The sequence below is a fragment of the Catharus ustulatus genome, chromosome 3 (genome assembly GCF_009819885.2).
Source record: "Catharus ustulatus isolate bCatUst1 chromosome 3, bCatUst1.pri.v2, whole genome shotgun sequence".
NCBI lineage: Eukaryota > Metazoa > Chordata > Aves > Passeriformes > Turdidae > Catharus > Catharus ustulatus.
The window spans coordinates 3,667,677-3,693,491 of NC_046223.1; the positions used below are offsets into that span (position 1 = coordinate 3,667,677).

At 43.6% G+C, this 25,815-nt stretch overlaps 1 protein-coding gene across 6 annotated transcripts in view; it reads left to right on the forward strand.

Annotated features, from left to right (window-relative positions):
* The window catches only part of BMP2 (bone morphogenetic protein 2), a 120,873-nt gene extending 95,441 nt beyond the window's left edge, over nucleotides 1–25,432 (forward strand). For 4 of the 6 annotated variants that reach the window (XM_033056544.2, XM_033056545.1, XM_033056541.1 and 1 more), the window contains exon 4: nucleotides 230–1,887. In XM_033056544.2, the coding sequence (XP_032912435.1) occupies nucleotides 230–1,074 (845 nt within the window). In that variant the 3' untranslated portion in view covers nucleotides 1,075–1,887. Of the gene's footprint in view, nucleotides 1–229; nucleotides 1,888–4,276; nucleotides 4,328–25,317 lie in introns of those variants that run through there. The other 2 variants (XM_033056546.1, XM_033056547.1) reach the window with 2 other exon arrangements.
* The last annotated feature ends 383 nt before the right edge of the window (nucleotides 25,433–25,815 follow it).

The following is a 25,815-nucleotide window of genomic DNA, read 5'->3' on the forward strand; positions in this document are numbered from 1 at the left end:
TTTAATTTCATGCTGTACATGCTTGCATAAACAAACTAACAAGGGACACATCATTTTCTGCCTGAAAGTCTTTCAGGTCTTGGATGTCACATATGGTAGCTGTCATTTGAAAACTGCCATCAGCAGACAGTTTAAGGGATATGATTGGTTGTCTCAGTTTCTGATGTTTTCCTTTTTTTCTCTCTTTTTTTTTTTTTTTTTTTAAATTTTCCCCGTTCAATCAAATTAGAAGTTTTGGAAGAACTGCCGGAAACGAGTGGGAAAACATCACGGCGTTTCTTCTTTAATTTAACTTCCATCCCTAACGAGGAGTCTATCACCTCAGCTGAACTCCAGATTTTTCGGCAACGGGTGCACGGAGCCTTTGAGAACAACAGCAGCTACCATCACCGTATTAATATTTATGAAATTATAAAGCCAGCCACAGCCACCTCTAAGGACCCTGTCACAAGACTTTTGGACACCAGGTTGGTGCATCATAATGCAAGTAAATGGGAAAGTTTTGATGTAACGCCAGCTGTTTTGAGGTGGATTGCACATGGACAACCTAATCATGGGTTTGTGGTAGAGGTGGTTCACTTGGACAAAGAGAACAGTGCCTCCAAGAGGCACGTTAGGATTAGCAGGTCTTTACATCAGGATGAAGATAGCTGGTCTCAGCTCAGGCCATTGTTAGTGACGTTTGGGCATGATGGCAAGGGACACCCGCTCCATAAAAGAGAAAAGCGTCAAGCGAAACACAAACAGCGTAAACGCCACAAATACAGTTGCAAAAGGCATCCGTTATATGTGGACTTCAATGATGTGGGGTGGAATGACTGGATTGTCGCCCCGCCAGGGTATAGTGCCTTTTACTGCCATGGGGAATGTCCTTTTCCTCTGGCAGATCATCTAAACTCAACAAACCATGCCATTGTTCAGACTTTGGTCAATTCAGTGAATTCCAAAATCCCCAAGGCTTGCTGTGTGCCGACAGAACTGAGTGCTATTTCCATGCTCTACCTTGATGAAAATGAAAAAGTTGTATTAAAGAACTATCAAGATATGGTTGTGGAGGGTTGTGGGTGCCGCTAACACAGCAAATATATTAGACAAATGCAAAAAAAAAAAAAATAGCTGACACTTTAATATTTCCCAATGAAGACTTTATTTATGTAATGAAATGGAAAGAAAAAAAACACAACTATTTTGAAAATATATTTATGTCTACGAAAAAGTTGGGAAAACAAATATTTTAATCAGAGAAATATTCCTTTAAAGATTTTAAATGTATTTTAGTTGTACATTTTATATGGGTTTAACCCCAGCACATGAAGTATAATGGTCAGATTCTTATTTTGTATTTATTTACTATTATAACCACTTTTTAGAAGAATAGCTAATTTGTATTTATATGTAATCAAAAAAGAAAAAAATATAGGGTTTGTACATAATTTTCCAAAATTGTAGCTGTTTCAATTGTGTGTATTTAAGTTGAAAAGAATACATGGAAGGTTACTATGGCAAAGTGCATAGCACATTTGCTTTCTGCTGTGCTACTGTTAAGGTCACAAGTTCAAGTCCAGAAAAAAGTGGATAATCCACTCTGCTGACTTTCAAGATTATATTGTACAATTCTCAGGAATGCTGCAGGGTGGGCTGTCCAATCCATGAGAACTGGCATCCTCTTTAGGTGGAACATTTGGATAAGAACCAGACGTTGCTGATCTAGTATAAATACTGCTATTCCCAACTAATTTGCAGCGTGAATATAAGGGCCAATAGAAATCCTATGGGAGGTGGGGGTGGGGGAAGACTGAATCCTTTCTAGACCTACAAAAAAGTGAACGTTTGATGTTTCCTTTAAAAGTCCTGGCCAAATATAAAATAATAAAAACTAAAATGTCATCCTTTTTTTTGTGATTATCTATGCTAAAGAGGAATACTTACCTAATTTGTACTGGCCCTTGTCTTTAACAGTTGGAAAAACCTTGCATACTTCCTCACCTCAGATGAGAGCTCACTTCTGTGGAGTGTTACAGTGAAATTAATCTGCAAATTTTGCCCTACATACAGCAAGCTGTTGTCATATGCAGCCTCCTCTCTGACCTCAGCTGATGGTTTTGCTGTTTGGCAGATTAGCCTCTTCATTTCCAGGGTTTTGTGTTGGAAACCTTTTTTATCTCCTCCCAAATGTTTAAATCTATTTCGGATAATAAATCACAGAATTCTGATGTTTCTTTCTGAGAAGTCCAGTCTGTAAGAAGAAATGGTTCACTTGTGCAGTCATCACAAGAACAACTTGTGCTTGCATCATCTTGCTGGTTTTTAAGCCCTTCATGTAAGGGGCAAAGTGGGATTTGCAGTAGGCAAACAGAGCATTAAAGCTGATCCTGACTGTGCCTGTTGTGTGTTCCACACCTGGTGTGGCAGGCAGAGCCTGGGGCGTTGTGTGAGAACTGTGCTGAAATAGGAGAGCAGGAAAGGAGCTTCAATGGGCTTCTTGGTCATCCCCTGGAGCTCTGCTGTGGGTCCAGTTCTGGATTTGGTGAACTGAGGTGACACTTCCTGAAGCCATGTGTGCGATGTGCCTTGTAAGGACCTCTCTGTCAGCTGTGGGAATCTCTGATGTTTTGTTAATTAACCCTTCTGTTTTTTTCTCCTGGCCTTCCCCAAACTTCTCCTTTGTTTTACTAGAATCATCTGGGTTGCAGCAATGGTACTAAGGTGGGTTGATCAGAAAGGCTAACCTGATGATGTCCTCTTGTAGAACAATGCTTTGCTTCTGTTCATCACAAAAAGCAGAGGGTCCAGAGAATAGGAGAGAAAAACTCATTAACTGCTGGTTGGTTCCATTTTTTTCTTAGAATGGAAAAGAACTTAAAAATCTCTTGGGCTGTAAGGTTCTGTAGTGAGATAAAACTGATGCATTTCTTTGTACCAGGAGTATTTTTAACAGCTGTCAGAGAACAATCCAGCACTCTGCAGTTGGGCTCTGCTTAATTTTGAGAGGTAGCTGATGTTGGTCATGCTGATACTGCATAGCAGCCTGTGGGTTGGCTGAGTGGACAATCCCAGGTGCTTTTTCAAAACGCTGGTGCTGTTCTGGTGGCTGATGTTTTTAGGGATGAAGCATCACATGTGCAGGAGTTTGGTTTACCTTTTGCTTCTTTCTTGGTGCTGGATGAGTTTGTGGCTGTTGCTTTGGCAAGGTTGTCAGTGCTGAAGTGGAGGTTCAGCAAGGATTCGGTGTTTGTGTTGTGTGGTTGTGTAGTCAAGTCAGAGCTGTGTTACTGTACTGTAAAACCTAAGCTTGATAAAGCTGATAAGTGCTGAAAATTTAATGATGAGCATAAAAGTTGTGATCCCAGCCCTGTGAAATTGGTCAAGAACCCACAGCACTTCCAACCAGACCCTCAGCCCTGGTGTTGCAAAGCTGGAGCCTCACAGTTCCTTCATGTGTGATGAGACTGAGGGAGACTGTTTACAGAGTGGTGACTGCTGTACTTCTCCTGTAAGGCATGAGAACACATTGATGCTAATTTTATTGCCAAAAAGCTGACTACAGCACTTGTCTATGCATGAGCAGAAGCTGGCTCATGGCGCGGTGCTGCATTCCTTGCACAGGCAAACCTAGTGCTTGACAAGGAATTGCATTCTTAGTAAAATATACTGGGGGGCCAATGTGTCACTGCAAATTTAAGACCCACTCTTTCAGGTGTTTCTGTAACTGCTTAGTGTTAGCCACAGAATCATCAGTTCCATACTGATTTTGAGGAGGAAATATGCAGGTGTCAAGCTCAGCATGTCAATAAATTTCTGTAGAACTGTTTTTGTAATGTACCTTTAAATCCTTAACCTCATTCTCTATGTTGGAGATGTGAGTGCTGCACTAAAGACTTTTTCTAGGACTTAAAGTAAAAGAAACAGAACAAACTTTCACAGATGAGTAGTAGTAAGTTCTCCTAGAGATCTGTTGGGTTCCTGAATTCTGGATGATCAGACAGCCTTTCTGAAAGGCTTTCTTTGGGCTTTCCAGCATCTTTTGAAAGTCTGGTAATGACTGCTAAAAAATGCTGCATACTAAAAGTATGCTGTTACCACAGCACACTAGTACTCTAGTTCTTTAGTACTTATTAGTATTATAGTGCTCTACAAGGAGAAAAGAGCTAAGCAAAATATTAAGGCAAAACTGCCTTTGTTACCCTATAGCTCCTAAATGTTTTGCTTCTAGGCACTTATATAATCTATATAGGCAGAGATTGTGATAGATAATGTCACCCTTTGTGCATTTCAGATAAGCATCTCTCTAAACACAAATGTGATCAGCATGTCTCCTTGTCCTTTTGAGAGTCAGTAGCACCTTTGTCGAGTGGCTTGATAATTTTTGCACAAAATTCAGTTGGACTTCTGAGGTCAGCAGCATGTAGAGGAGGATCTTCAGTTGAGGTAAGCTCTCCCGAGAGCATTGGCCAATCCCATCGAGCAGGGGCTGCTCTGCTGGGCTGCCCTGGGCTCACCACAGCCAGGTGTGGAGCCTTCCTTGCCCATCCAGGCTTTGGGTGGCCACATCCCTGCTCCCCCCGGCAGGCAGGTGAGGCTCACATCTCCACCGTGAGGCTCAGAGAGGAACATGATTTGTTGTACTCTCAGCTGGGGAGGAGGAGCTCATCCACACCGTGTTTGTGTCAGACTCACTTTGCTACACTATTAGAAGAGGATCATTATTGAGCTATTTTGTTGTATGGTTATTCCTAAGTTGTTGATTTTTGGGGTGGTTTTTTTATTGATTTCAGGAGGCAGCTAATTGCCATATGGCAGCTTGATGTTAATGTTTTATGAAGATCAGGAAACAAAAGTTTATGAAACAAAAGCTTTTGTATAGTAACTGCAGAGTTTCAAGAACTGTTTTATACTTCCTGACAGTGCAGGTCTGGCTTAATGGTTTGTTTTTATTGCTTAAGAGTGTAAACCTTTCTTTAGCCGATGTGTGGAAATTATATCCTCATCCCGCATTACGCATTTCTTATTGCTCATTACTCATTCCTGCTTTCATTGCTGTCATCTGCAATCAGAGCTTTACTGTTTCAACTGCATGCAAAATGCTCCTATCCTTTGCACAGTAAGATACTTTTCCTTAGCATTCACCCACCCTTTCCAAAAAAGAAAAAGGAGGGGGCAAAGGGGGAAAAAAAGGGGGGAGGAAAAACCTACTCTGTCTATATTGTTTTCCTCTGTTTTGGGTGGAGTCTCTGTTAGATTTTGGTTGCTAGATGGTTTCTGTAGTAACAAGCAGAGTAAAATCCAAGCCTGAAAAGGCACTTTTAAAGGTGCCATATCTTGCCTGAAGTATTATTTATCTAATTATGGATATAGAATGTTTAGTTTCTCCTTTATATCAAGGCAACCCCTTTTGGGAGGGCAGACTGCTGCTATGAGAACTTGATATATTGTGATCTTAAAACAGGAGAACCACAAATCTTGTTCCCAGCTGACTTAAGCTGCTGAAAATAATAAGAAAAAAGCCAAAGGCATTAAATGCATTTTTAAAGATTGCTACAGGCAACAGACCACTTTGTTTTTTAGTTACAAAGGAAAGGAACAAGAAGCTAGGTTCAGAAGGATACTTGGATTGTACATGTTAGTGCAGTAAGGAGGGTGTTGGATACAAGCAACAGTGGTTTGTTTTGTTAGACTACTGTGTACAAGGAAAAAAATCCCAGCTCCTTCGGAATATAACTTTGCTGTACTCCACTTTTTTTTGTTTACTTCTCCAAAGAGGTTTTGCAGGTGTGTGCGAAAGTAGGCACACACATGGTTACTGCTTGTGCCTTGCTTAGGCACAAGAAGAATTCTGAAAGTATTTTAAGATTGCTACTTTCCTGTCTCTCCAGCACTAATCCTTCATTACCTGTGTTCCTGACAGCTTTGCCTGCAACAAACAGTAATGGTTTCCTAAGGTGGAGTTTCCTTCTTTTGGAATCTCATCACCTGTTAGTGCCCTCCAGGATTTAGCAGCCTTCTGTCCATGAGCCCTGTGAAACAGTAACTTGGAAAAGCAGGTACACTGGGTTTGTCCTGGTTCTGTGTCCTTTGCAGAGACAGCTTTGTCCCAGCCTTCAGCAGGAATCTTTGTTTGGGACAGGTCTGGAGGTATGCACCACTGGGCACAGCAGGGACTGTGGGTGGAACTTGCCAGAAATATGAGGGCCAGAGCTCATTTCCATCTGTATTTCCATAGTGCTGTGAAGGCACTCAGCTGGAATACCTGCCTGGGCTTGTGTTGCCTTCCATAGAGGAGCAGAGGCTGAAAGCTCTTGCACCTCTCCAGGGGCGGGGAATTTGCAGTGGGCAGCCTGGTTCTTGACTCAGGAGAGGTGGATTTGCTCTTCACAGTTCATTCTTGCAGGGCCTTCTGCAAAATATGCTTGGCTGCCTCCACAGAAATTAGACCAGAGCCACTGTGGGCGAGGTCTGCAGTGGAAGGGAGCAGGCCAGTGTGGGTTTAGTTTAAAAAAAGGCAGGGGTTTTCATTGGGGAAGTAGGGAAGGACCCCACAGGCTTTTGAAGCTGAAAGTGTTAAAAGCTTCAAAGGGGACTTCAGGTAGAGAGAGAGAATTGATAACATTATGAAAGTTCAGGTTCCCACAACAGCTGGACTGGGGAAGATTTGCAATTTAATGAGGCTGATAATCCCATTAGAGATTAAATTAAGAAGGTTTTTCTGGGAGATCACCAAGAAAATTGAGTATTGTACTGTAGCTTGGCTCATAATGCCAAGGCTGACATGTACTTCTTGCACTGCAGGACACTGCTTCATTCAGTGTCTCATTAAAACAAAGCCTTCAACTCCAGCAGTGTTTCACTACAAACAGCAGTAAATTATTATTATTATTTTTTATTACTACTACTATTACTATCATCATCATCATCTTCCTGGAAACAAGATGCAGATTAAAAGATGACAATATCAACCAGATCTGCAAATCAGCAGAGCTCTACTGAGTTGGTTCTCAGACAATCCATTTGTTTTTATTAAAGCAAACCCTCAGGAGGCAGGGTGACCATGTATAAAAAAATTATGTATTTAAGGTAACGATTGACATAACTCCTGTAGCTTGGAACTTGCACAAACCACTTTTTATGGCATCCTGCACACCCTAGTGATGGGAAAGTGTTGTATGGAATAATGACTCTGTAACCACAGACTTCAAAAGTATAGAATGTCTGCGGCGTGATGGAAATGGCTGTTTCCACATCAATAATCCACTCACAGGCATATTGAAGCTTAATTGCAAGGCCAGTGGTGATGGGAGGAGGAAGGGTGAAGGGCTATCTGCCTGTGGCTGTCTCTGCTTTACAGCCAGAAACAATGATTCAATTCATGATAAACTTGAATTTTGCATTTTTTTCCTCAGGATTTATTGATAGCTTCATATGGGACTTCATAGACCAAGGGGGAGTTATTGACTTCTTAGGAGTCAGGAAGAGAGACAGGCTTTGTGTTATTTCTTACACACATCACTCTGGCTTGTTGTGTTAAATTATTCTATTTTAAGGGTGGTTCTAACACAACTTTTTCTCCTGTTTGCATTTTCTCTCTTCCTTTGAATGAAAACTGTTTTACTTAAAAGCAATCTCTCACTTTGAGTCCAGCTTTTTTGGTCCATTTTCATGAAGAATCCTGATTTTTCTAGTTGACATCATAATGGTAGAGTGAAAGCTGTTTTGATGTCATGGTCTGTTACTATTGGACCAAGTCCTAATGCACATGGAATATGTTTTCCTAGCCCTGGCACTGTAAAAGAAAGGTGGGGCTAATAGCTTTGAGTGAAAAAATAAGTGGTTTTGTTCTGCAAAACACTGGTATTATTGTTATGCTTTTATTCCTGTTGTTCAAATGACAAATATGTTGTTATTTTACTTCTTTTGGTGTCCAGACTTACAGGAGGATTACTTTAAATCTTCCCTTGCTGGAAAATCTCATGAGAGCACCATGGAGCCTGAGATTCTTAAAAAGAAAATTTCCCCATGTTCTCTGGGGAGAGGCCTTAGAATGGCACCTCGAGACTCAAAGATCAGAAAGAAATGGAATTGAAATTTTCCTTTGCTTAACCACTAGTACTTTTAAAGTCCATCAACATTTTGAGTTGCTTAGGATTAGCAGTAACCCATGTTCTCTAGATGTTATTACTGAGGGGAGGATCAAAGACTAATTGATTCATATTTCCTGGTCTGGTGATTTTTTTTTTTTTCTTTTGTGTTATTTTTTTGTTTTAGAAATAGTTAATGGTTAACTGCTTCTTGACGTGTTGGGCAAAGAAGTCTCCCAGGTTTGTAGATGAAAAGATTTTAATCTTTGAAAATATAACCCAGATGTACCCTAGAGGGCAGAGTCATTTAGAGAGAGCTCCTGCACACCTGCTGGGTTACTGGTGCGTGCCCACTGCCAGTTCCTTGGAGAGAGGGACCAAGCCCTGGGAGAATGGTGTTGGGAGTGTGGGTGGAGCTTCTGGCTTCTGTGAGCAGCAAAAACTGGAGAAAATGGCCTGTGTGCTGACTCTCCTGTGTGCAGGTTCTGAGAAAAAAGAGCTCCAACAAAAATACATTAAAAAGAAAAATCAGCATTTTGCAAAGAGCTCCCTATAACCCAGCAGGCCATGCTGCTGGCAGATGGCTTCTGCAGCTTGGGCCTGCTGGAGGGTCTGAGCCTTTTTCTGAGGGTTGCCTTTAATTTTCAAATAGAAGCAGTTTAATTTTTGTTTCATAGCAAAGAAAATAATCACAGTGTTGTTCTTTTCAAGAGGTTTTTCTTCTTGAGATCTGAGCCACTCAGGGGGTTACTGCCTGCTTTTCCATCTATGTGGTGAGCAAAGTTTGTTGTCAGGCCTTTCTCCGTGAGCCTAAGTGTCTGGGAAGAATCTGGGAAGGTCTTTGCAGCTCTCAATGGGAATATTTCCTTCAGGGCTTCAGGCTCCATTCCTCTCTTCTTTACCTCCTGCTTCTGGGGGGGAGGGGAAAAAAAGAAGGTCAAGTACTGGGACACTTGGAAGAGTGTGCCTTTACCAAGCTTTGGTTTTTCTCTTCCTGGAACTCTTATTACACGATCCTAGTTTTCTGAGCCAATTGTTAGCCCAAGGCCAAATCCTTAACCTTGGGCTAGATAACAAAAGCACAGCTGAGGTGATCTTGACTCTTTTAAAAAGGCTGTCTGCTCTTTGATGCACTCAGAATGAGACGCATAATTCATTTCAGCTCCAAAGCTTGTTCTTAGCATGGGAAATTAGCAACCTCCACGATAAAAAGTCAGCATGTTAGGGATGTGTGTGTGTGTACATGTTTTATGTTGATCTCTGTCTTCCACTGTATTCCACATCCTGGAGGGTGTTGGTGTGTCTAGGGAGAAGCCGAGACCAAATCCTATCTGGGAAGTTTTGCTTTGTGTCTGCATCTGTTCGTACCAAGGCCTGAGGACTTGTGCCAATGATAGGAATCAGCATTTGGAAAATGTGGATTTCTGACTTGCAGCTCTAAATGTAGTTGGAGTGTATGCTCAAGAGAAATCAGATCAAGGTTTCTAATGGATGTCAGAACTGGTTTGTGAAGTACAGCCCTCACCAAGGACCCCAGAGATGAGTGTGGTGTCGTTCAGTGCAATGTCTGGCTGCACAGAAACTCTTCTTTACGGTGTGGAGCTCTCTCCAACAGGTCCTTTATGAGCTTTTCCTTTGGAACAAGACTCTTGCACCATTATCCTGTTTTGCTGAAGTCTCTGTGCTGCTCTGAATAACTTTGTTGGGTTTATTTTGTGCTGTGATCTAGCAAGAAACTGATGTCAAGAAACAGCATCATTGGTGCTGTAGTGTCAAGTGGGCCAGGTCATGAAAAATAGTGGAATTTAGAGGCAGGCTGACAGCAACGGGGAAGGGCTTTTGTCGGTAAAACTTAACAGGAAATCTGCTAGTCAAATACAACATCAGGAAAAAGTGGAGTGTAGCAGTGGGGCCTCCAGACCAAGGACAGGAGAGACAGCAAACTACTCAGCTGTGCAGCTGGAAAAGTCTCCCTTGTTGTCCCTGTGTGCTAATTCTCAAATAACTCTTCCTGCCACCTAAGTGTTTTGTAATGATATGTGCCTTAAAGAATTTGGAGATGCCTAAATGCACTGCTGTTTATCCTGTAGGGTAGAGATAGATAGCTCCATTATATGGCATAATGACAGGTTTCATCCCTTGGTAACCAGTTTGCATGAGGACCAGGTCTGGCCAGTATTAAATTGGAAAGCAGAGATGGCTTTGTGATTAAGGTGCTGGAGTGGGACGCTGGAAATCTGGGTTCAAGTTGTGGGTCAGCCATAAACTCCCAGTGTGACCTTGAGCAATATAATTATTCCAAGACTTCAAAGGTATCTAAACAATTTGGACACCCATTTTCCAGTCATTTTAATTAACTGGGATGCTTTGAAATGCTCAGCTTTAATCTCTCTGTGCCTAGGATTCTCATTTGTAAAGCCAGGATAATAATATTTTCTTGCTCATGAGGAGGATGTGTGCATTAGGGATTGGGAAGTGTGCCGCTGCTTGGAATGCAACAGCTACAGATCTTGCAAGCCTGCTGAGTGGGGGAACATGCTGAAGGGTTTAAATCCAGGTATGGGTGCTTTGTGCTGGACAAACAGCCTATTCCATGTGGGCAGGAACTGGAGGACAGCTCCTTCCTGTGATATATTGCCTTTGTTTTGGTTCATGGGGGATAAATACCACTGCAAGAAAACTGCAACCAAAATATTCACTGAGACCAACAGCTGATTTCTTCAGCATTTCATTTTGCTCCATAACAACATCTTGCTGTTTCTTTAGTATCCTGTCATTCTTTAATACTGAACATTAAACTTTTACAAGGCACAGTGAGTAGTTATTAACATTTCCATTTCTGGACTTCATAACAAGCCGTGCTCCCCCTTTAACGTCACCTACGGTTCTGTCCCTTTGCCCACTGTTATGTGACTGTAATGAAAAGCCTGCAATGCACACAGGCAGAGGGAAGGGTTAAAAGGGCCAAGGGAGTCTTTAATTCCTTCGTTTTCTGACTTTTGTGGGTTTAATACACAATCTTAACATTCCATTAGTAAGTGGTTGCATTTTTTTCTTTTTACCCAAAGAGATTAAAGGTTCCTTCAGATTTTGCATTTTTTCGCTACTCTTTAGTCATGTCAGTTCTGTGTGCTAGGCAGGGAGGAGGTGACCATTGGTGCTGCTCTCAGAGCTCAGTGATGAATGTCTGGGAGTCCATAGGGGACTGCTCTTCCTTAAAGAATGGCTACCAGGGTAGGGAAATATTTCCAAGCACCTGGATCTTGGGTTCCTCACTGACCATTACCCAGCGAGTCAAGAGCTTTGTAAACTGCTTGTGAAACCCTGAAGTGTTACGTGCTTCAGAACATCTGATCCTGCTCATTAGGAAATTAATCAATATGTCAGTGGTAAATAGATGTTGAAATAAGGTTTCATGTTTAAATATGAAGGAAAGAGATGGCTGCTGCTCTAAACAGCTTCCTCTGAATCAGTTGCATGGATGACTTGGGTATGAATCAAATCAGAGTCCTTTTCACTCCTCTGTCTATTGGCTCCTTGTCACTGCTCTGTGGGCAAGAAAATCTGACTCTCCCACTTTGTGTTAGAACTCTGCTAAGCTGGTGAGGGAGAAACTTGTTATTTATCATAACTAATGCTCAAATCTTGCTCAAATTTTCCCCTTGAAATTTAGGGTTCAAAGCAACTATGAACCAGAGTTTCTTTAATGTGCTTGTGGAGTGGGTGAGCAACTATTTCTCAATTTTATTCTAAATTCTGTATTCTGAGCATCCTGGACTTTGAACAGCAAATTTTGCTCTAAAACTTTGCTGAAGTAAGATAGTGAAAATTCTGGTTGTAATTGTCTCTGGAAAGTGGCAACCAAGAGTTGCTAAGGATTTGGGGTGGCAGCTGCTATTTCCAAAGATTTTCCTATTACTTGGATTTAGTTTTTTACTGAAAGCGAGCTGCCGAGAAATACTGTCAAATTATTGCTTCATATTTGTGCAAGCAAACATCATCTCTAAATATTTTGTAGAATAACAACTGCCTTAGGATTAGTCCACCAAACATTTTCAGGTAGCCTCTCCTCTAAAGAGTATGATTATTTATGCCTGTTTGGTAGGTGCACAGTTTAGAAACAAAAGTAAACAAAATAGGAAAAGAACAGGTCTAGATATGTACCAAAAGTTGAAATTACCTTGGATAAAGAAAACTGCCTTTGTATCTTCCAGGGAAAAATAATGCAATGAATTGACTGAAAAAGACCAAGAACTGAATATGGCAATGCCTTTTCTTTTAGTGACCTGATTCAGCAAAACTTTAATGTTCTTATTACCTATTTCGTACTCTTGGCCCATGACAACTTTTGGCCAGAACTTCATTTAGTACACTGTTACAAACTATGATATCTGCCTGATTTTATCAAAGTTCATGAACCTTTTGAGCAGCGACCCCCCTCATGCCCCTGGGGTTCTAGAAAGGGATTTATGGTTTCATGTGCAAAACAGTGTGAAACTTGGCACTTTCACAGGGCCTGAACTCTGACAGCTCCAGGAGCTCTAAGTGAGCTCAAACCAGCTCAAGAGGCAAGGTAAAGCTTTATTGAAACTCTCTGGAACTTGGACCAAATTCCACTTTACAAAATCTGGCCCTTAATGTGCTGTCATTGCCTTATCATTGACATGGAGGAAATCCATCCTGTGTGGTTGTTGTGAATAGATTCAGGAACATTGATCAGGTGCTCCACTGAGGATGGTGGAGTTGGAGCAGGGGTGCTCAGAACAGCGTTGCTGACCCAGAGATGTGAATGTCTGAAGAGTTGGTGTATGGATAGGACAAGTCCTGAGCTCCTTCCTGCTGAGGAGCCAGGGCAGGCCAGTCCTGGGGCTGTCTGACAGGGTGAGTGAGTCACAGCCAAATCAGACACTCCTTTACATCACCAGCTTTTTCAGGGCCTGTGCAAACTGCAAGCTCCAGCTCATACTGAAGGCCAGGTTTACCTCATACTAACTCTCCTTTCACTGAGGTTGGATGATTATGAGGGGGAATTCAGCTAAAGGTCAAAAAACCTTGTCCCTGATTTATGAAGGTGCAGCCAGTATCCAGGTTCATTAAAATACCGCATCAAGTTCCTGAAGTTATCCATCTGCAGCTTGGCAGATGCTATCATTTTTTAAAGAATTGAAGTCACTGGAACTATCTGATGCTGGGGATTGAGCCCACAAGGTACAGAAATATTTCTTCCTCTACTCATTTCCTGGCTTTGTCCTCTGGACTGCCTGGCTTTGGAGCTTTCATCACTCAGGTAGGTCACGTTATGCCTCTTCTTACCAGGTCCTGAAATGTGCCAGTGTTGCTCACCTGAAATGGCTGTCAGTGAACACTTCTGTGTTGCATTGCTGGTATTTCTACACTGTTTAAAGTACTCCAGGGATCCTCCACAGGTGGATTTGTCAAAATGGACCTTTTGCAAGGCACTTGTGATTGTTGCATTCACATGGTGTGGATTCCAGCCGTGATCCTACAGCGTGCTTCTGATGGCAGGCACCTTGGCCCATAAAATCCCAATGGGAATATTCTGCTGCTAACTCATGCAAAAGCCTGGTTATCAAGAAGTGGGTTTGTTTTTCTGACCATAGGCTAAACCCTTTCAGGAGAACGTGAAAATCCCCACATCTGCTGGAAGGGGCAGTGTGGTGGGGATAAGCATTTTGGGAGATGTATGGAATACATGAGGGACTACATTTTGGTGCTGGTGCTGGACAAAGCTGACTGGTGGGAACTGGACCTGCTGCTCCTGAATAAGGAAGAACTGTTTTGGGAATACTTGGCTGCAGTGTCGTGAGATGGCTGGTTAAGAACCTGAGGGAAGTGAGAAAAGCAAATAATGTAATAATCACTCAAAATTTCAAGCATGTGGACTTTGGCTTCTTCAAGGAACTGGTAAGCAGAATCTCCTGGGAGTCTGCCCTGAAGGGCAGAGAGGCCCATGAAAGTTGCTTGATCTTCAAGGACAGCCTCCTCAAAGCAGCAGAAGAACAGTCCATCCTGATGTTCAGGATGCTGAGCAGGTATAGCAGGAGGCCAGCGTGACTGAACGGGAACTCCTGACTGATTTCAAATGCAAAAAGGAACAGTATGGAGGCGAAAGCAGAGACAAGCAACCAAAGAGGAGTGCACAAATATTGCCTGGGCATGTAGGAACAGAGTCAGGAAAGCTGAAGCTCAGCTGGAGCTGGAACTGATGAGGCTTTTGGAGTGCAAGCAGGTCATTTCTACATGCAACACAAGGGAGACCAAGGAAGATGTGGGCTCTCTGCTGAATGAGGCAGCTGATGAAAATAATGGGAAAATGCTCAAGTGTTCAATGTTTTGTTTTGGTTTTCATGAGCAAGGCCTAGTTTCAGCTCTCTATGCATACTGTCAGAGCTTGAGAGAAGAGGTGGTACATGCATTAAAGAATTAAAGGTCTCATAGGTAAATGAGGCACTATAAGCTCATGGGGTCAGTCAGGATGATCATGGGCTGCTGAGGGGCTGAGACTGTTTAACATCTTTGGCTGGCCTTGATGAGGCACAGAGCATCCTTAGAGAGTCTGCAGGGGATACCAGCACAGGACAAGTGGTTGGCAAGCTGGCCAGAGGAACCATCAGAGAAGTAAGCTGGGAGATGAATGCCAGGTCCTACTCCTGGCACAGAAACACCCTATGCAGGGGTGGGGGTAACATTTCTTCACCTGGGGAGATGGGAGTCCTGATGGACCCCACATCCAGTGTGTCATCCACTTGGCTCTTGCAGGAATAAAAGCCAATTCTTGCTGGTTTGCCTGGCCTGACTGCTCCCCTCTGCTCTTGCTCATTAGGACACCACTGGAGCACTGCATCTGGTTTGGGACTCTGGTAGAAGCACAAGCAAGCTGGGGAGACCTCAGGGAGCTGTGCTGGGTCAGCAGCTGGGATGGTGACAGGAGGAGAGGTGGGGGAGCCCAGATTGATTTAGCACTCTGCCATCACCCAGGGGCTGTACATCTGGAGATGAAGCCAGACTCTTCTCAGATGTGCAGAGCAGGAGAGGAGGCAGCCGCCATGGATTATAGCAAAGAGAAATCTGACTGAATACAAGGACAAAATTCTTCACAGTACTAATGTTTCAGCACTTGAACCATGAGAAATTGTAAAATTTCTACTTTTGGGAGAGTTCCTGAGCTTGGCTAGTAAAGGTCCTGAACAACCTGATCTAACCCAAAGCTGGACTGGCTCTGTGAACAGGAGCTTGAAAGAGAAGAGCTCCAGAGGCTCATTAGTATTTCTGATTTTGTGACAGAGAGAAAAAACACTGAGCAAGAGCAATAGATGAAGTAATGTGAATATGGTGAGTTTTTGTTTCTGTGTACACCATGTTATTTCTACTTTGTGCTCTATTTAACAAGCAGAGAAAGAGAAAATGTGGTTCTTTTTTTTTTCTTCTCCCCAAAATCATCAAGAATGTGTAGGCAGATGTACTGAAGTATGTAGGTCTGGGTGTCACATACTTGTTAAAACTGTCTAATATCAGTGAAATAATATAAGTAATAACTGATCATTTATTTTTGCAAGTGTTTTTTCTCATGAATAGCAGTTTTTAATGAATCTTAGCAATAGGTTAAAAAAGATCTCTGTGTGTACTCTAGACCTTAAAGCTAGATTCGTCCTCAACTTTCATAACACTGCAGGATAGGAAATAATTTCTGTAAAAAAATAAAACATTTAATTTTTTTGTTCTCACAAAATTATCGTAGCATGAACAGGAAGATAATGCAAGGACACTTCTGACCAGTTAAAATATTTTAGAAAGCAAAATATTTGGCAGCCACTGGCACCTGCTGAAATACAAGCCCATGCTGGAATATCAGGCTTCTGCTGAAATATGTGCTGAGTGTATTTTTATGTTTTAAATATGACTTCCCATCCTGGTATTTGCAGGTGCATTGCACTAAAGCGAACACAATCATTTTGTTAATTGCAGTTCAAGCTCATTAGGGAACTATAAAGGCAGAAGAATGAATGTAACCGTGCATTAAATGGTAAATGATTTTGGGGTGGGAAGCAGTCAGGTGTGTTGCCCTAGGCTATGATTTTCCCCAAATTAACATACATAGCAAAGAAAGAAAGAATGAGGCGGGTGGGAAGAAAGAAAGGCCACAGGTCACCAAAGCAAACCTCCCAAACTCCAGTGGCACTGGAGGGAAACTCAGAACAAGTGCTCAGTCTGCCTGGAACTGGCTTGCACCAGCACAGGTTTGTTATTGGTTTTTCGCTCATTCCAGCCCAAAATGGTGAAATCCAAAGCACCTCAGCATTGTTCATGTAGTGAACGTGGAGCTGAGATCTGGAAGGTCACAGCACAGCCTGGGACACCTCTGGGATGGGCAGCATTCGTGGCTTGTACCGCAAGCCCATCTTGAAGCAGTGTGTGCTTGAGCAAACAGCCAAACATTCCCCTCTGAGCATTCATGGAAGGTTTGTAAACTCCAAAATGTGTTTATTGCAAAGCTTGGTTGCTCCCATCTCCCTGCCAGACGCTGGAGCCAGCAGGGATCCATGGAATCCCAGATGGTTGGACAAGCACGTTTTGCTGCCTCAGAATAATAATCACTGAGTGAAATGAAAACCCTGGCCAGCACTTCAGATCTGAGTAGCAGCCCTGAGTGTCTCAGGGGTTGGGTCTCCAGATGGACACAGCTCCAAGAGCAGTTTCTTTGGCTGGGCCATGATTTGGATCTTCTGGAAAATCAGGCTCATTTCTGTTGCCTCTTGTTTTCTATTTTACCTTTACTTGAAGTGGAAATAGTTGTTTTGAGCAAGGAGGAAGGTGCTGGGAGAACAGAAAGCAGAACTGAGTGAGAATTTTCCCCTGGAATTATTTTAGCTGATACTGATATATGTTATTTTATGCAGTAACCCCTATTTATTTTTCTTTGCTCTTGTCCATTTCCCGAAAGCATTTCCATTTTATGATGCTCTAGTGATCTGTTTAAGCGGTCTCCAAAGGCAAAAGTTTTGTGATTTTTTTTTTTTTTTTTTTCTGAATATATCTGTAATATCTGAATGGCAGCTGAGATGCAAATGACCTAAGGTTTTTTCTTAAAGCTTTCAGAGAAAGAACTTTTTTCTGTCTAGTCCTAAAAAGTTCCTTTGATAGAAAAGACAGAGAGAAATACCATGATTTATGAATACTTCTGTCTGGTAAAACAATATACTCCTTAGCCAGTGTTTAATCATATTGGGTTCAATTTCTTTGTTCTTTAGTTGTTTCCCAAAGAGAAAACAGACTTCTGTAGACAGTTCTTGCTCCAAGCTTAAACATAGCTACGAAAAGCAATTAGTACAAATTAGCAAAAGTGTGTATAATAGTCACTAATTTTATAATTATTCACAAAAATAACTGCACTCTAAAGCCCAAAAAGTGTACATAATAGAGGATTAGTGTTTTTTTTCTTCCTCTGTCTCATGTAGCTGGTGCTGTGTAGGGTCAGGGAAGAGCTTCTAGAATGGACTTGGTTGAATCTTCTCCAGCAAATCCTCTGTTCTTTGAAGTCCCATCTTTGGCAGCTGCAGCCAACTTGACTGTCCAACATGGGACCAGTAAAACCAGATTTTGCTGGTAGACCCAGTCTCTGTGGTGGCTTTCTTTTGAAGAACCAAATATGGACATTTAGTTTGCTTTTGGAGGCACATCATATATAATGAGGTGGATATTTGTTCCTAACAGCTTAAACACAAAGGTGTGTTCTCTTGTCTGCTGTGTCTGTTCCCAATTAATTCACTTGCAGCTTTTCTTAGCACATTTGCTATTTGCCTATTGTGTGTAGTAGGTCTGCAAAGACAATGTAGGCAACTTTATGAGTCTGAAATGAAAGTTCTCAGCTTGAGGTAGACAGATGATGAGCTGCTCAGCCCTGTGAGGAAAAAGTAAGAATAAAAAACCTTCTTGCCTGACACCTGATCAAAAGTCATAATATTAAAAAATCAACCATGCCCATGGCTAGTCTGGTACGAAATCACCTTATTAGTGGCATATAGACAAATATAGTAGAAATACCTTGTAAATATTATAGGAAGGAATTGCAGCCATAGTGGGGTTTTCTGTTATTATGATGGGTGGATCTGAAATCTCAAACTTCCCAGGCATTTGCTGTAAATCGGGAGCACCCCTTCTCTTCACAATGTAGGAGTTTCAGTGGCAGAACTTCTCTGTGTGTGTGTGGCATGTGGCTGAAGTGGGGCTGACACCACCAGCTCTTTGGAAAAGGAAAAAAGTTTTTCTTGCCTTGAAACAGTGAGATATCTGCCAATTTGAGCAGCTCTAGCACCACCGTGCTGTTGAGATTTGGCAACAGAGCAACATCCACTTTGCTTTGCTGCCAAACTCGGCCACTTAATGAACATTTCCAACCTCTCCCCTTGCACGTGCTCGGCAAAACCTGGATACCCTGGTCTTTGCAGAGCCGGCTGGGGCTTCTTCCTGCTGCTGTCCCCCAACCACGAGGGGTCTGTCCCTCGGGGAGATGGAGGGGACACGGCCGGGAGGAATCTCGGCAACGCCTGCAAGTCGGGGTGAGGATGTTCCCGTGTGCTGCAAGAGGGGGATGGGTGTTTGCAGAGCTTCTCTGTCCCTGCATGCATAGATACATACGGAATGGAGGAGGAATGAGAGCACCAGACTAATGTATGTTGGGGAGGGGGTATAGAAAACTTTGTGTTCAGCATGTTTCCTTCCAGAATCCTGACGTGGAGCTGGCATTTTTCCCTTCTGCAAAGGCCCCAGACAAAGCTCCTCAGCTCCCTCTGTGCTGTCCTTCACTCAAGTCCTGTGTCTGCTTCAACTACTGGCGTCCCTTCAGCAACTCCAAAGGTCCCAGCCCTGTTGGAATTTGCTTCTAGCTGTTCAGTGGATTTTTTGTAGCTTTATTTTGATTTTTTTTTTTAAGTCAAGGACATCACACACATGTGTGCAAACTGTATTTAAAAATGTTTAGGATATACCAAAATTATCTTGCAACTTTAATTCTCTTCCCAGCTCTACTCCCATTTTCTGTGCTATGATACAGCCTTTAATTAGACCACGACAATTACAGACCTGCTTGGGGAATGAATCAGGGTTGTGTGGTAAAAGACACCATTGTCCAAGGATCTCTACCCCATTTCTGGCAGGAGTGGAAAGATGGATGGTGAGTGAGGTGGGGGTTTGTGGAAAGAGGAAGAAGTATTAAAGGCTGTTCAGATGTTCACTAGGGAATTAGCACTTTCAGTGCTTCTGCCAGACTGATTCCAGGCAAGTTACTCAAACCAAACTCTTCATGGGTGGTCACTAATTTAAGTGTTCCTCATATTCTGGGTATCTGGCTTGAGACCCACGGTACCGAACTGAAAACCTGGGGAGTTGCAGGAGAAGCTCAGGAGAGCTGCTGTGCAGAAAATACCATTGTAAAGCTCTGAAAAATAAAAAATCTTTGGCATGCCTGATTGCACTGTCCCCATAGCTGTGGATGCTTCAGCTCCCTTTTTCCTTCTTTGCCGCCCAGCCTGGGAAGCTCATCCTTTTCTCTATGCTGGGAAACAGCAAAGAGAAATTCCTGTCTGTGCCATGTGCAGAGGCCATGGCACACCAAGGCACTGCTACTCTGCCTCTGGCTTGAGCCCTGGGTGCCCAAGGGGGTGTGGGAGCACACGGGGCTCATCACACCAAAACCCAATGGCTTTGGGGGGGGTCACAGCAGCCCCTTTCTCTCCCCCGCCGAGCCCGGGACAAGCACCCTGCCGGGAAAACAGGAGTGTGCTGTCATCATGCACATGCATGAGGAGATGGGAAAATGGCTCCGTTTACCGTAATTCTGCCTTTTTCTCACTTTTGAGTGCTTAGCTTTGCAGGAACATTAAGTCGTCTTTATCTGTCTGAGTAGCAAACATCCCGGTACACCCCCCAGCAAAAAAATACTTTCCTAATGGTCCTTTGTGCCTTTCTGGCTTGTTATTAGGAAGAAAACTTGGAGGCACAAATGTTGATCTTTTGCTGCACAGCAGTTTATGGCTGGATAAAAGGTTTCTGAAAATAGGCTTGATTTAAATAAAACAAACTCTCTCCACTTTAATTTTTCATGTGTGAACGCTTCAGAGAGCGCTTCTGCGAACGTCATTGCAGCGCATGCCATTGCGTGCCAAATTAGAAGTTTCAGGGGCTTTGAAATTAGGCATCTGTTATCTCTTGCCTGGGGTTTACTTAAGGAAAACAAGAATTCAAAACATGAATGCGCGCAATCTTTACAAAAATACTTATGTTTACAGTTTGACCTTTACTTTCTAGTGTTTAACCAAGGGCCAAGTATTTGGAATTATGCTTTGGCTTATAAATGTTTATCATCTAATAGAGATGACACCAGAGTTCTTGCAAAAATAAGAGTTCCTTGGAATGATGTGGCTGAGAGAAGTTTCACAGTAGGGGAAGACAGGGAAATGATTGGGATTTTTTTGGGCAGGTGTCCTTGCCCTATCAGTACCCTCCTTTTCTGGGAGTGGCAACACAGTTCCCCACTGCCTGGCCCTGTGCTGTTCTTGTCTCCAGCTAAAATTCAGGGCCCTGGATTTGGGGAGCCCCAAAGGCCATCCTGCAAAGCTGGTGGCAGTGCTGGGCAGCGTAAGAGCTGCAGTGTTGTGAGCCTAGGGACAAGTTCATCCTAAAGGATGAGCCTTGTGAAAGCTGTCTTACAGTAATGGGGCTGTTCCTGCAGCTGTGCAGGAAAACCTGCTGGGATTTGTCCTGGATTTCTACAGAATTATGTAGGAGGCTGTAACAGGTGGAATTTCTGATCAATGCTTTGAAGAAGCTGGAAGAAGGGAAGGGGATGGTGTTAGATATGGTGTAGGAAGGGCCACTAGGAGCTATCATGCAGCTCCCAGGTTTTCACTTTTTCTCCCTTACCGTGCAGTTTTCCAGTTTCCTGAGCACCTGAAGTTGTTGTCATTCTCTATAGGGGTTGCTGGGGTTGCCCTTAGCTGGAAAGTGGTACTTTTCACTGTGCCTTTTCCACAGGTGCAGGAGGTCAGTAGGAATTCTGTTCAGGAAAGGTGGCTCAAGCAGCTATTCCTGTGTCTCTCTCTCTGCTGATGTAAACATACAGGGATGATGTTTGGATTTCTCTGCTGTCAGTGAGGACAGCTCTGGCTCAGTCTTTAATGATTTTCTTTTATCAGTTGTTTGTTGATGAGCTTATTTCTTGATTTCTTTCCCTTCTTGAACTGTTTTTTCACTTGGCTGAAGAACAGACTCCTCTTCCCTCTCTCTTTGTATGTACTATTCCATTTCTTTTCCCCCAAATTTGGCAAGTGCATAAAATGTGAAGCAGGTTGACAAGCTTTCTGCCAATGTCTCCAGCATTAAATATGATTCAGTAACCCAACCTTGAGGAGGTGTAAAAGTCCAATAAAACCTATTCAAGATCTTGTTTTGGAAGGCTTGCATGAATAGGGAGTGAGGAGTCCTTCACCATGTCATACCTTCCCTTCCTCTCCAGGAACAGGGCTGATAAGTTTTGTTTCCTGCCTGCCTTTGAAGATATTTTTTAGTATATTAAGTAGTGCAGATATTATGATGTTGATGGTTTTGCAGGCCTGGTGGTAAGGAAGAGAGTCCCACCTCTGTCCTGTCTTCACCCAGCAGGTAAGAGCAATGTGTGTGGAACACAGCCTTTTGAATCCACAGGGCATTTTTTACTCTAGAATAGACAGAGATGCAAACACAATTTGTTAAGTTGCACATTTGTCCCATTTCCTGATAGAGGCATAGCTGCTCATTAGCTCATATGAACTGGAGAACAACAACAAAAAAAACCCCTCTGAGGTATCACTTTAGATTCAAATCTCGGTTACAAGAGATGTGTGACTCCAGTTGCTTTGGGAAAGTTATTCCTAATGGCTAATGGGTCACTAAGAGCAGGATGTCGCCCACCTTGGTTTATAACTCTTTAATCCTGGTTTAGTATTAGCAGATAATGGCAATGCTAATTTGAGTGCTGGAGGTGACCTATGGATCTGCCAGCTGGAATCATCTGGCTGCAGGAAAAGCAGAGATTCTCAGATTTAGGACAGGCTTGCAGGCTGTTAGGCTGGACATACATGTTTATTTAAATTATTTACTCTTGGTTAGCAAAGAACTTTTCTTTCTCCTTTGTTAGGAAAAATTTGTCTCCCAGGTTGGGTGGCCAGAATTTGGATTTTGCTGAGAGAAGTGCTTGGCATGATCCACTTTGCTCTGTGTCTGTGTCTGGTTTTTCAGGGTGCTTCAGCTATTTTCCCTCTGCTTTCAGCACTGTGGTTTCTAAATCCCTCTTGCTTTCGATGGCCAGTGGCAGATGAATTCCTCTTTCTCTCTTATGAACGAAGAGATGGAGCAAAGGGAGAGTGCAGCCACTGGAATACCAGTGTTTCCATCAAATTTATGTATCCTCTGTTAGGACAGCTGTCCAAGTCCAGTGAGTATTTATGTGGAACAGTTGAATTTAGTAGCTTAGCATCTGAATAGTGCCATTATTTTTTTCCATGCAACTTTCCAGTACTTCTTTCAATTTTACCCACTTGTCCAAACAGGCCATTGTGCAGTGTTATCTCTGAAACCACTGTCAGATAACACTGCACAATCACTGCTACAGTACAGACATTGGGTGGTTAATTATCCACTCCTCTATCAGCATAGTTGTGACAAGGGGACTTGTCCTAATGGGGTGACTGGTAGGAAGCTGGCTGCTTTCCTCAATCTGCAGATGCTGTTTTATGTTGTCAGCTGCATGTTTTGGTTCAGAGTTTGCTACGTGCACACTGATCTCAGTGCCATTCTCATATGTCTCTCAGGTTTGTAGGTACTGCCTGGTGACCTGGATGGCAGCCTTTCACCATGCAGTACTAAAAGCAGAAGAAATAAAAGAAAGGGAAAAAGCCTCCTTAACCCACTAACCCCCTATTCCATTAGAACATTTTGGTTAAATGCCAGTGGAGGGTCCAATGCAGAGCAAACATTTCCTCTCAAGTTTCTAAGCTGTGTGCTGGGCAAAGCAAACATCCCAAGGGCAGAGTGCAGGCCCTGCCATGCCAGGTCAGGGCTGTGTGGCTGGTGCCAAGCTGGGTGGTAAAGATCTCACCAGTGACAGGAACAACACACAGCTTTACTGAAGTGTGCATTTTCTGGGCTTTTGTCATATCTGCACTGTATTGGCATCTCTGCTGTGAGAGAGGATCAGGTCTCCTAAAGGATGCTCCATGTGTTTTCTGTGACCTTTCCTTAGGTTTTGGGTGAAAGACAGCCTGTGTGGTACCTATTTCCAGTAGTGATTGGGAAACAAGCTTCATCAAACACACTTTTATCCCCAAGCTTTCAGTTTTCAACCTGAGCTTTATAAAACAGAATTATAAGCAGTTTTAATTGTCATCACTAACTCAGACAAAATCACATTTAAACCTGAGGTTCTGCTAAGTTTTATCCTCAAAACTTTTGTAAGGAGTCCATACCTAACATCACTTTGGTCGCCTGGCCCCTACATCCACCACACCCCTCTATTTTTCACATTTCTAGTTTGCTGTTGAGCTCTCCTCGTTTTGTAAGAGATCTTGTAGGAGTGTGAACCCCGTAGCTCCATTGGCAGGTGAGTGCTGCTCTCTGCGTTGCTCTGCCGGGGTGCCAGACTGTTCCTGGAGGCAGGAGATGCTGTGTCACCCGCTGGAGAGGCTGTGCTGTCTCTCAGCACATTTCCTGTTGCTGGGGATTGGAAAAGCTGCTTGCTCTGGGAGCAGATGGCCGCCTCTCCACCCATCCTCTCAGGTGTGGGGAGGCAGCCAAAACCCAGCTTAAAAGAGCAAAGCGTAACCTGTTCAAAGGAGAACAGAAAGGAACATTTTTTTCAAACAGCTTAATGAAGCACTTGTTAAGGACTGTCAGGGACAGATTTCCATTCTACACAGGATATTCATTAGGAAAGTAAACAGCCTCCAGCACCATTTGTAGGAACAAAGCAGCTTGCATTTTCTAACGAGGTGTTAATTTAATGAAGGAGGGAACTGGCAGAGGAGCAGGAGGCAGCCAGGAGCGACAGCCACCTTTTCCTGGGAGGAGGGGGCACTGTGCCGTCCTGCTTTGCCGGGTGCTGGAGGAAGGTGGGTGCTGGGCACCCCACACGGGCACGGACAGCCCTGGGCCAGGAGCTGGGAGCATGCAGAGCTCAAAGCGGGGCTCCCCAGAGCCAGGAGTGTCACTGAACAGCCAGGTCCCCTCAAGGCGATGGTTTCAGGGAAACCTTGTGGGCACTTTTTTCCCAGGCACCGAGACTGATGGGATGTGTCTGCAGGGGCAGCTTCCACTGTGCTGCCCCTGGGCAGGAACCCAGAAATTCATTTGGTCTGGGGCCATGCTCCTGCTCTGTGCCCTGCTCCAGGGTCTGGACTCTTGAGGCTTCCCAAGTGTGCTGTCAGAGTCCCTGATGCTTATTGTGACCCCAGGGCAGGGTAAAGTGACAGGTACTTAGGTGTCAAAAGAGCCAGATATTTATTTGTTTCACAAGGAAAAAAATCCCGTGGAAGGGTTCCACATTTTTTCCTATTAAAATGAAACAAAACATTCTGATTGATTTCCTTTCTGTGGGAAATTTTCCTTCTGAAGTTGATCCCGCACACAGACACTCGTGAAATGTCACAGTTTCTTGCAAAATAGAAACTCGACAGATCGGCCACCTCTGGTTGAGATATCCATGGATTTGTGACTCACTGGCCTGGAGCTGGTGCAGGGCCAAGGTGTGTTCAGCAGTGGGTCATCCTGAATGAGGCACAGCTCCGGGGTCACTCACAGGAAAGGGGGATGGAGTGTCCCAGCTGGCCTTTCCAGAAAGGTGAGAAACAGCCAGAACACTTTGCCCTGCTGCAGCTGGGGGATGAAGGCAATGTGTGTGCTCCCAGGATGAGCCAGGTGTCACCCAGGGAGGCCTGGGAGGTGAGGGCGAGTTTTTCTGCATCTCATGCCAGGACTTGAGCCTCAAGCTTATCCCTTATTTTCATACATGTGTGTAATTCCCACCAGGAAATTTCTACCAGAGCGTCCAACCAGCTCAGTTGCTCTCTGTGGGGACAGGGCCAAGGCAACCTGCCCTCCCAGCTCTGGGAGAATGGCAGTGCCTGTGGAGTTTGGCTGGGGACAAGGTTTAGGAGTTGGAGGAAAGCACATGACATGAGGCCAAATCTCATTTTAGATCCCGTCCTGGTTTTTGATCAGAGCATACAGCACATGGGAGAGGAGAGCAGAAATAAGGCCACAGGAGAAATTCTGGCTGTGAACCCATGCAGTCATTGGAAGCACTGGAACAAGTGAGGTAATTTCTCATGTTTATACTTCTGCATGCATTGTACAATCCCTGTTCCTCCTCCTTGTGTCACTGAGATGTGAAGGGAATTTCCTGCACATGCACAGCATTGTTGTTACAGGGCATAAACCACTTCAAGTGGTGAGGAGGAACAATACTCTGTTCTGGCTGCAAAAACACAAGGTTAGGAAAACTCCCACTCCCTCAAATCATTTTCCTTCTGGCTGCTAGATGAATATTTTATTTGAAGATTAGGAGAAGTGGCCACATTTAGCAGCTGCTGCCTCGTTCAGCACTCTCAGGATGCTGAGGTCGGCTCTCCAGTGCTGTAAATCAGCCCAGGCTTTGCTGGGTTAGCTGAGGAGGGGGCTTGTGGAGAGCCCACAT